The sequence below is a fragment of the Nothobranchius furzeri genome, chromosome 1 (assembly GCF_043380555.1).
Source record: "Nothobranchius furzeri strain GRZ-AD chromosome 1, NfurGRZ-RIMD1, whole genome shotgun sequence".
NCBI lineage: Eukaryota > Metazoa > Chordata > Actinopteri > Cyprinodontiformes > Nothobranchiidae > Nothobranchius > Nothobranchius furzeri.
In genome coordinates, this window is record NC_091741.1 from 99699560 (window position 1) to 99710760 (window position 11201).

Sequence of the window (11201 nt, forward strand, 5' to 3'; positions counted from 1 at the left end):
GTTGCAAATATGCAGGAAGTTGCAGAGGAGGGCAGTGATGTGCGTGAAGCTCTGATGCGACACTTCACCCGCTGACCTCAATTTGTGTTTTTTCTTTCCATTTACTTTGTTTATTGTTTTGACACTTTTAACTGTTGGAAGCCTGTAGTTTGAACTGAAATGTTTGTTTTATTTTCAGAACTTAATAAAGTACACTATTTTACGGTTAACAAACTGTTGCACCTTTTCATTTTAACATATATTTAAGGTGGGCTGTAATGTAATCTACATTTATTATGTAAATGCAAATTTGCGAGCAAAAATTTTTAAGACAATTCATGCACACCTTGTTTTTCTTTGAAAATTTATTGATAAAAAGGACAGACGGATAAAAAAAATTACGGGACAAATACATAGCTCCTTACTGCCTGGGTGGTGGCAGGAAGTCAGAGGAGCTGCCCATTCTTTGTGCGACCAGTCCAAGAACAGCATTTAGGGCACCCAAATGTTCAAAATATCGCTCTGCGATCTGTAATTCATGTTGCCTTGCTGCTGCTGCGTCTTGTTGCATCCAGTTAACCTGCTCCCGGCTTATGCCTTCCATTCTGTCCATCCGCGATCTGCAACTCATCAAATATCACCTGTGTCCGTGCTTCCAATCGCCGTCTTCGGTCACCTGGAAACAACAACATTGACAATTACATTTGTGTTTATATGGATAACAAAATGTCAGTTGTCCAGTGAACTTGTCAGTTTTGTTTATGCACAAAGCAATTTTTAGAATGGTCAGACACTACCTGTGCGTCGACGACATGGTAGATGTTCCTCTCGAGTGGTAGTGGACAGAGGTGATGGTGGTGGCGATGGAACTGGCCGAGGCAATGGTGGCACAGAAGGTACAGACAGAGGTGATGGTGGCACAGAAGGTCCTGGAGTGCTACTTGAGGAAGTGGATGGTTCCTCTGAAGAGGGAGTGTTTTCTGCTTCAGATGTGTCTGAAAAACACAGATCAAAAAATTAGTCAGTAAGAAAAGATCACGAAATAAATCGGTAAGAAAAGCACAATAGTTTTACAGCAAAAGAGCATATAGGCATATAGTAAACTTAAAACTGCTATGAGTTAAGGCCATTTTGTCATTTGGAACGTGTCCACTAGATGGCAGTAATTCGCCAGTGACGTACAGATTAATTGCAATTTAATGTTATATTCTTATTCATCCGAAAAATATATACTTGTTAAAAGTCCACTCTAGGCTAAAAACACTGCTGGCACGACTTTTGGGATATTTATAATATTAGATCAGCTCGCTTCTCCTCACTGTGCGTGCTCAGCTGTATAAAACAATGAGATGCTAACAACACTGAGACGCTAACGTGAAAGGCTAACCGAATTTCCCATGTTTTAAACAATGAGACGCTAACAAGAAAGGCAAACTCCGCTCCAGCCTCATGTACTCAACAAGGACATGCTAAACATGAAAGGCTTATATCGCGAACAGCGTGTTAAGAAACACGGGGGAATGCTAAATGAAGGTTAGCATAAACACGAGGGGATGCTAAGGCTAGTTAACACGAGGGGCTAAATCCTTTACTTGCTGAGCATTTCTTAAATAGCTGCTGCTATTATTCAGTGTTTTTGGTGCTGCAATGAATGGCCTGCAGAGCTAAAAAGACAACAAAAGAAATGCTTACCAACAGGGTTTATCAGTGACTCCAGGATACTAGTCGCTGAGTCCAGGCCTCCTTCGCTGCCTCGGTTTGACGGTCTGTGTCCATAAATAGCGTCCACCACATCGTACCACTTCCATGTACTTCGCCCATTCCCACTACGGCCGTTGCTGTCCTTAACTTTTCTGTAGTGGGCTTTTATTTTTTTCAGCTTAGCACGACACTGCTCGGAGGTGCGCTGGAATCCTTCAGCTGCTATGCGCTGAGAAACTTCTTTGAAGACTTTCTCATTTCTTATCATCCCATCCAGCTCGGCCTGAATGTTGCTATCTCCGATGATGGTGAGGAACGTTTGAAGCTCCGCATTGGACCAAAAGCTATTACTTGCAGGCATTTTCACACACAAGAAGTACAGCCAAACAAACACTGGAACTCGACTCACTTCTTTTTCCATCCCCTGGGATTGTCGCGGGTAGTTACGTAATTTCTCCCCCAATCAGAGGACTCTGGACCTTTTACGCTGTGGCTCCGCCCAGACAAAAAATCTCTGGACCCACAACAGAAGGGGTTCCGCTCTGGCCCGCTATTGGACCGGTTCGGGTAAGTTTCCTGGACTGGTTTAAACAATCGAAACAAAATATTTAGCGACCCGATCCTTCCCATTCCATGCCAGTTTGGTCGGTGGAAAAGGCCTATAATGGCCCGAGCTCTGCTAAGCGCCACCTTATCTCCCGCTTTGAAGGCAGAGTCTCTGGTTCTCAGAAGTGCACGCACTTCCGCAGTAAGCCACGGTTTCTGATTGGGTCGTGACATGATGGTCTTGAAGACAGTGACGTCATCGGTGCATTTGTTGATGTAGCTGGACACTGATGACGTGTACTCCTCCAAGTCAGTAAAGTCGCCGTAAGTTGCAGCCTCCCTAAACATGTTCCAGTCAGTACTCTCAAAACAGTCTTGAAGAGCAGAGGTGGCTCCTGCTGGCCAGGTTTTCGCCTGCTTCAGAACCGGTTTTGATCGCTTGACGAGTGGTCTGTATGCTGGAATTAGCATAACAGAGATGTTGTCTGAGTAGCCAAGGTGGGGGCGGGGCTCTGCCCGATATGCGCCGGGGATGTTTGTGTAAACAAAATCCAGCGTGCTTTCCCCTCTCGTTGCAAAGTGCACATACTGATGGAATTTAGGAAGCACTGACTTGATATTTGCATGGTTGAAATCTCCAGCAACAATGAACAATCCATCTGGGTGTGTGTTTTGCAGTTCGCTGATGTTTGTGTATAGTTCTCCTAACGCTTCCTTAGCATAAGCGCTAGGTGGAATGTACACTCGATAATGAAAACAGTGGTGAATTCCCATGGTAAATAAAATGGTCTGCATCTAACAGTCACAAACTCCACCTGCGGTGAGCAATAGCTAGAAGCTAGCAGAGAGTTCTTGCACCATTTTGCGTCAATGTAAATACACAGGCCGCCACCGCGAGTCTTACCGCACAGAGCTGCGTTTCTGTCGGCACGAAAGGAGGCCAGCCCGTCCAGCTGAATAGCGGCGTCCGGTACTCTGTTTCTGAGCCATGTCTCCGTGAAAATAAAGACACAGCAGTCTCTGACCTCACGCTGTGTAGCCTGCTGGAGTCGGATGTAGTCCAGTTTATTATCCAGGGAGAAGACGTTGGACAAGATGATGAACGGGAGAGCCGGCCGGCTAGGGTTTGTTTTTAGCCTGTACCAGATTCCCGCCCGCTTGCCGCGCTTCCGCTTCCTCGCGCATCGCTTCCGATGTCCCCTCCTCCGGCCGCCGGCATCAGGCAGCGACAAGGCATCGAGGCCTAGTTCGCTGAGCAAGCCGAGTTCGCGTAGCGTTTCCCGCAGCCCTTCTTGGATATTGTTGACCGGGTTTTTAAGGTAGCAAAGTGTCTGGCTGCTGTATGTACGGACACCAGATCCGGCGATATCCATACATGGAGTAAAATAAATAAATAAATTAATAAATTTAAAAAAAATATCACGATACACAACACGTAAACAACGTCGCACCATTTGGCTCCGGAGTGGCCGCTGTGTGCTACTGCCGCACCGCCCTTTTTTTTCATCCAATGGTTTACATAAAAACTAACTATTATATACATGTCTGAAGCATATTATGTAGTGGAACGCTGGCAACAATACTTTGCCTGATCAACACTATAAATGATAAATGATCTGCACTTGTATAGCGCCTCTCAGAGTAAGGATTCCAAAGTGCTTTACACTACAGTGTATCATTCATCCATTCACACACATTCACACACTGATGGTGATAAGCTACGATGTAGCCACAGCTGCCCTGGGGCTCACTGACAGAGGCGCCCCACTATTTAATTCAGTCATTTGTTATTCTTCCAGTCAATTACTAACCGAAACAGCATGCTTTATGCAAAACATTAAATGATTTTCAGCATACCAATCTTTATAGAAAACATAAAAACCCTAAAAAAACTGCACATAAAACATATTTAAAAAAAACAAAATTCACTTATCACTTAGAGCAGTAGTTCCCAAACTTTTCAGCCTGACCAACAGATGTTCCTTCGTATTTTTACGTTATTTATAAATTTTCATTATATTTGGAAAGTTTTAATTTATATATAAATCTCTTTTTAAATTTTATATTTTACCTTTTTTATGATTATGTGGAACACTTGACTTCCATATATAACGCATCGCTTTTTTTTTACATTGTCGCTACGTCTGTCACGTTAGCTGTGTTTTACCATCATTTCCACATCCATCACGTCCCAAAGAAGGTTAAACAAACATCAAACCCAACGTTTGGAGCTTGTAAGCTCCACACACCTCTCGTGCAGCACCAGCTGTCTGATGCTGCAGCAGCGTCAATCTTCCCGGCTGGATGAGTGAATTTCTTCATCAGAGTCAATATTCTGCTTCATAATCAGAGTCAGTCATGACCAGACAAAGTGGTCAGTCAACAAAGACCAGACCTGCCAGCAATTATACTTTTAATCTAATATTTGCGCTCTTCATGCTGCACGCATCTCCTCCTCTCCCCGACTGGGAGACTCACGGCGGGAGGCGATTTTCAAACTCTAAAAACTCCCAAACTTTGCTCAGCCTGAAGGTTCCACATCTCCACTATCTTCTGATGTAAAGTAGTAACTTCATGAGGGATCATATTTGTAGATGAGACTTGTTAAAGTCAGCAATGAGGCGTTGGCACTTTTAACGAGTAAGTCCCAACACTGACAACAACGTACTGAAACTAGAACCAACATGCATAAACAGACAGATCGGTCCCGCCTACTTACACTGTTGGTCTTTTTTAAATACGCTGTAATCGTTGCTTGCCTTTTTCGCTTTATCCTGCGTCCTAGCAGCAACCACTTTGGCGCCTCTGGAGTCTGTGTTTGTTTATGTCATGCTGCATTGACTGTATTTGGAAAAAGGAGCTTCAAGCGCGAATCCTCCGATTTTGTTTTCTTTCTAGCCTTAGTTGGGGGGGACGGATCGGGGTCGATCTGAATCTGGGGGGGACAGGTCTCCCCCGTCCCCCACCCTATCTGTGCGCCTGCCCATGACGGGGAAGGCTGTTGTTGTTTTAGCATCCAGGAAACAGCAGAGAACGTCTCATCAAGTAGGCGTTAGCAACTCCACAACATGATAGAACTCCTTCAGGCTTGTGTTATTTGTGGAGATAAAACATCAACGTTGTAGAGCAAACAGAGACAGTGGTAGAGCTGCATTGCTGTTATCAAATCAGAGGCAATAAGACAGCACTGATAATCTCCCTTGATCAGGGGCTCAACACAAGATCTCACCCAGTGGGGTCAAAATGATCACAAGATTGGTGAGCAAAAATCCCAGAAATCCCCATCTGCCAGGGACTCAAATCCTGCAGTGACAGATTTGTCCCCCTGCTTAAGCAAGGATTGCGAGAATGTCTTATGATCAGATGAAACCAAAATCAAACTTTTTGGTAAAACTGTACTCGTTGTGATTGGATGTGTCAGGTTTAAACCCCTAGACACCATACACAAAGAAGAAAAGAGACACAAAAAGTCAGAATTCTGTTTTATGCTCGAGGAGAATGAAATAAGGCCCAATCAGTGCAATCTCCACTGCACTGGCAGTTCCTCTAAAACCATTCTGCCTTTGGAATCCAAGCGCCTTCTATTTATTACAAGCTCGGAATTTCCCTAGTTACACGTCTGATGAGCTGATCTGAAAGAAGGGGGAAATCACAACTCTCAGTTATTAGTAATTGTTACAAGTTTCACACAAAGGCCGTTCAGTATTACACAAAGAGCTTTCAGTGTCTTAATCGTACGACATGCAACAAACAGTTGCACGAGTCAGCAGATGTCCTTGGGTCACATTAGGTCAGGACCAAGGTTCAGCACTCTTACATGAGACTTTAAACAATACAGCACTGTTCAGCATAAATGGTAAAATCTTTAAATGTAATAAAAGCATAAAGCATGATAAAAGAAAATACATATAATTATCTTAACAGGATGAGAAAGAATGCTGAGTTGCATCCAAACAACACCAAACCTATTGTAAAGCATGGGGGTGGAAACATCATGCTTTTGGGCTGTTTTTTCTGCAAAGGGACCAGGATGACTGATCTGTGTAAAGGAAAGAATGATTGGGGCCATGCATCGTCAGATTTTGTGAAAACCTCCTTCTGTCATCAAGGACATTGAAGATGAAATGTGGTTGGTTCTTTCAGCATGCCAATTATCCCAAACACACCATCCTGGTAACAAAGGAACAACAGACACCATAGAAGGTAATCACAAGTGAGGAACAGAAAATGAAATAATTATTTTAATGTTTAGAGCAGCAGGAACTCAGTGAGTTTGCAGCCGCTGCGCAGGGGGAGGGGGGCGAGGGCTGAAGCAGAAACTACCGTTGTTAAAAGAAATGTGTTTAACTTTGAAAATGTGGGCGCAATTTTAATTGTCAAAAACTCCACCAAACCATTAGTTCATTTTGCTCAAATAGAAATTGAGGCCTGCCTCTAATTCTGGTCCTCCTTCCAATAAAGGCCTGGAGCTTGATGAACTTGAGTCAAATAAAGGCCCGGGCCTATATTAGAGGATTTACGGTAAATGATCCAGGAAGAGTCACTCAGGTTAATCCTGCTTTAACCGTACAAAACTGGTCCATACTGGTTTTGATCTGTAAATAAGTTTAACCTATTATAAATAATCTTGTCTCCTTACCATCTTTTCATTTTCTGTTCATGTAACATGTTCAAAAAACATCTGTAATAATTAGGGCTGGGACTTGATTAAAAAATTTAATCTAATTAATTAGATGCTTTGTAATTAATTAATCTAAATTAATCACATTTTAATCGTTCAGGAAAATGTGCTCTCAAAGCAAAACTTTTAATTAAAATTATGAGACAGAGAATCAAACATTAGACATGGTTATTACTGTAAACTAAAGCTTTTAATAAAAAATGCATTTTAATTATTCAAATGTCACTGTGTGATATGAAACAAGACCCAAATCAACTAAAATTTATAATTACAAATAGAAAACACCTGCAAAGGGTTCCTAAACCTTTAAATAGTATCTCTGTCTAGTTGAATTACTGAAATAAATTTGACTTTGCACCAGATTCTAATTTTTCCAGTTTCACTTGTTTGTATAATTGGGAGTTGTTGTTAGCATTTCTACTCATAATGTTAGTAAAAACACATATAAATAATAATCCTTCAAAATGACTGTAGAACAGGCACATATATGATCTAGGACTTAAATGTACTAACTTTTAACACCAGAGCAGGCATGGCATATTCTGAGAATGATCAGGAACACTAACTGGTTCCAGTTGGATGACTGGAGGATGATGGGAAGATAAAAGATCATGGTGAGGAAATAATGATCTGACGAACAGGTGAGCGGACCTTCCTTACATGGGAAGTCCTGCTGTCACGTTAAGAAGGGGATGCTGCAGACCCGCAGATTCACGCCTGCTGCAGCGAATCTGGTGTGATCTCCAGCCTGATCACAACTTCCTCGTTCCTCGCTGCCCCTGATACACTTAAGCATCCGCCCCTTAGCTGATGACAGCTTCAACACACCTCGCTGCTTAATGATAGTAATGCATGTGATGTTTAGACAGAGACTCGTCTCAGAAACATATAATTCCCCCACAGAATTGTTTACAAAATCATCAGAAAAGTTTCAGTGTTTCTGTTTTAACTTAAATTTCTGTTTTCAACTTTAAGACACGTTGTCTGTGATTGTTTACAGAGTAGTGAGAACACGGAGCGTTCTCCCAGCGGCAGCCAGGTGCCTCTCGTTTGTCTGACTACTTTCATTAACTACTGTTAAGGCAAAGACTTATTCTGTCTGGTGCTTTCAGCGCTGCACAGATGTTACGTAAATGTTAAAAATATAGCTTACCGCAACTTTTGTAAAGTTTCCGATGCCACCGGGCAGCTGCAGCAGAGACGATCTCTGAAAAATGTCCGCGACACGGACTCCGTTGTTGTCTGGAAGTTTTTTTTTCAAGTTAAAAAAAGAGGTGGACATGTTTCCTAAATCCTGCATCAGTCCAAGCAAGGCAACTTCTTTCTGTTTTTATTACGTTTCAGTAGCCATTAGCCACTGTGCATTGTTGTGTGCGTCAGTGCTATTCACTCGAGGAAGTCGTGCAATGACAAAGGTTCCGCCTTCCTCGAAATGCAAGCTGCGATTAAATGCGTTAATTTTTTTAACGCGTTATTTTTTTCTAATTAATTAATCATAATTAAAGCGTTAAAGTCCCGCCCCTAGTAATAATAAAACTGGTGATAAAATCAGTGACCAGAAAGTTATTAGTATTTGTTTTAATAAATGTGTTCAAATATCAAACAACTAAATAACATTAACATGATGACAGAAGGCCTCTCTCCCAGGATGACCAACAGGTAAAGCCTCTCCTGACCCTGGACACCTGCAGTCCAACAGAGAAAATCAGAGACCACAGGTGACAAAAAGGCAATAACCACTTTTTTACATTTATCCACATGAGAAGATAAAAATTATATTCTTCACACAAACTTTTTACTTCATTATAACGTGTCAGCTGTGTAAATCCCTGAATGTAAAACTACTTTTCACAGAAGAACTTCTGTGGTTGTGTGTAAACAGCTTCACTCTTCACCTCTAAGCTTAATAAAAACACTTCTTTGCTCCGTTGTCCTTAAAACAAATGACCAGTTTAATTCGCTACACACACACACACACACACACACACACACACACACACACACGCGCACACACACACACACACACACACACACACACACGGGAATAACTGGGAACCGCGATACAAACTCGTTCTGGCTGACTTCTGCCTAAAATGTAATTTAAAAAACAAATATACAAACGAAAAATGTCTATAAACTGAACCGCTTTAAGCTTTTAAGGTTTCTATGGCTAGCTTTTAACAAACTTACGTTTAAAACTTCGTAGCTCTCCCCATTTTCTCTGCCTGTTGAAAATCCACAGCCGGTGCGCAAAGCATGCTGGGATAGCCTTGTTCTGTGAGGATACAACAGACCCATCCTCGAAATGTGGGCAGAGCGAGGACATGTTTGAGGACGTGAGAATGAGTATTCTTGGAATTCGGACAGTACTCGTCGCTGCGCTGTGACGTCATCGCACTCTTACAAGCATCCTTCCCGTGGATTCGGACACACCCCAGGTTTTTCCCCTTAGGTGTTCCCCTTGGGTTTCTGTGCCCCTTAGGTCTTCAGCTCCCTCCAGGGTTCCCTCAGGTTCCCCCTTTGTGATTTCAGATTTAGTTATCCCATCCTTGTTAGTGTTTTTCTTCTGAAGTCTTGTTTTCAGGTTTATTAGGTCACTTATCTTTAGTTCTCTGTAGATTAATTTTATCTAGTCAGTTTCCCCACTCAGTTAATTACTCTCACCTGATCCCTTCTGATCTCACTCCCCACACACCTGTCACCTGTTTCCCTGATTGTTTCCTTCCGTGTTCCTTCTGTGTACCTGTCTGACCCTGTCTGTGTCTCAATGTGTTGTTGGTTCATTTTTTGTGTCAGCGTTGTCCCGTTTCCCTCTCTTGGTCTCTTGGTCTCTAGGTTATTTGGATGTCTCTAGGTTTTGCTCTTTAAAGGAGCTTTCGTCTCTTGGTCTCTAGGGTTTTTGTTTGCACATTAGGATTTTTGGTTTTTGGCCACCTCCCCCTTTTGGATTTTACTTTTGGACTATTATCCCAATAAAGGATTTTACATCTTCTACAACTCCTGCCTTGTGTCATCCTGGTTCTGCATTTTGGGCCCTAACCTCTTCCTGGCTTACATTGTGACACCTATTGGTCCTTATGACTACCGAGATGATCACCTTTCCTGTTTTACCCCTTCCCCATTCCTTGAGTAATGATTGATGTAGCGTTCATAGATAATGGTGATAAGTTTTGGAGGTGGATAAAAGTCCTTATTATTTTACTTATTTATTATTTTCCTTATTTGTTATTGTTTTGTTTTGTTGCTTTCTTTTGTTTGGTTATCCTATTCGGATAAACAGGAAGAATTATGTTATGGAAATTTTATCTTTCATTGCTTTAATCCTGTTAACAAATGTTCTGAAGCATTCTCACACTCAGAACCACCCACACACTGTTCTTCCCTTATACTCATACACACCGACTCTCTCTCTCCCCTCACACTGACCTCACTCCCATCTTTATCTCTTTGTTTAAATAAACTCTGTGATCAGATGTTCGGGGCATTTTGCCTTGTGCATGTGCCACAGTTATAACTGGTTGACTTGTCTGCTCATTGTCTCCTTCTCTCTTCACTACAGGAAATGGGTTTATTGATAAACATATTGATAAAATCCCTAACAATGATGATCAGTAAAGTTTGGTTTAACAAGTGAATCATTATCTACACTCAGACACAATGTTCATTAGAGATAAATTAAAGTTTAAGTAACGTCACTGCACATACCGTAAATCCTCTAATACAGGCCCAGGCCTGTATTTGACTCAAGCTCATCAAGCTCCAGGCCTTTATTGGAAGGAGGGCCCGTATTAGAGGCAGGCCTCTATTTCTATTTGAGCAAAATGAACTAATGGTTCACTGGAGTTTTTGACAATTAAAATTGCGCCCACATTTTCAAAGTTAAACACATTTCTTTTAACAACGGTAGTTTCTGCTTCAGCCCTCTCCCCCCTCCCCCTGCGCAGCGGCTGCAAACTCACTGATGCGCCTGCAGCCTCTCGGAGTTCCTGCTGCTCTAAACATTAAAATAATTATTTCATTTTCTGTTCCTCACTTCTGATTACCTTCAATGGTGTCTGTTTGTTGCAACAGCAGGTACAAAAACTAACTTGTTTTTATTTGACTATTTTTCTTTCCTGCCTGTTTATTATCTTCCTGCATCTCCTCTCAATCCTAAAGAGAAACTGCTACCTGGGTTCATATATATTGACCTTATGAGTTACCTTTGAACTGCAGTTCTAAAAGAGCTACCGACCGCAAAAACAGTGGAGCGCTCCCTGCTTGGCGGCCGTATCATAAAGTCCGAGCAATAAAC

At 42.0% G+C, this 11201-nt stretch overlaps 1 protein-coding gene across 1 annotated transcript; it reads right to left on the bottom strand.

Annotated features, from left to right (window-relative positions):
* Positions 1 to 363: 363 nt before the first annotated feature.
* LOC129162824 (zinc finger and SCAN domain-containing protein 20-like) lies at positions 364 to 2331 on the bottom strand. Its single transcript, XM_054738968.2, has 3 exons — positions 1672 to 2331; positions 777 to 974; positions 364 to 655 (listed from the first exon to the last, which is right to left on the bottom strand). Exons 1-3 carry the CDS (start codon positions 2099 to 2101, stop codon positions 555 to 557), a joined length of 729 nt encoding a protein of 242 aa, XP_054594943.2. The 5' UTR covers positions 2102 to 2331; the 3' UTR covers positions 364 to 554.
* Positions 2332 to 11201: the final 8870 nt, after the last annotated feature.

Coding starts and splice junctions, on each gene's coding strand:
- LOC129162824 (XM_054738968.2), bottom strand. CDS start 2,101: ATGGAAAAAGAAGTGAGTCGAGTTCCAGTGTTTGTTTGGCTGTACTTC. Junction 975..1,671: donor GTCACTGATAAACCCTGTTG/GTAAGCATTTCT, acceptor TGTGTTTTTCAG/ACACATCTGAAGCAGAAAAC. Junction 656..776: donor ACCATGTCGTCGACGCACAG/GTAGTGTCTGAC, acceptor TGTTGTTTCCAG/GTGACCGAAGACGGCGATTG.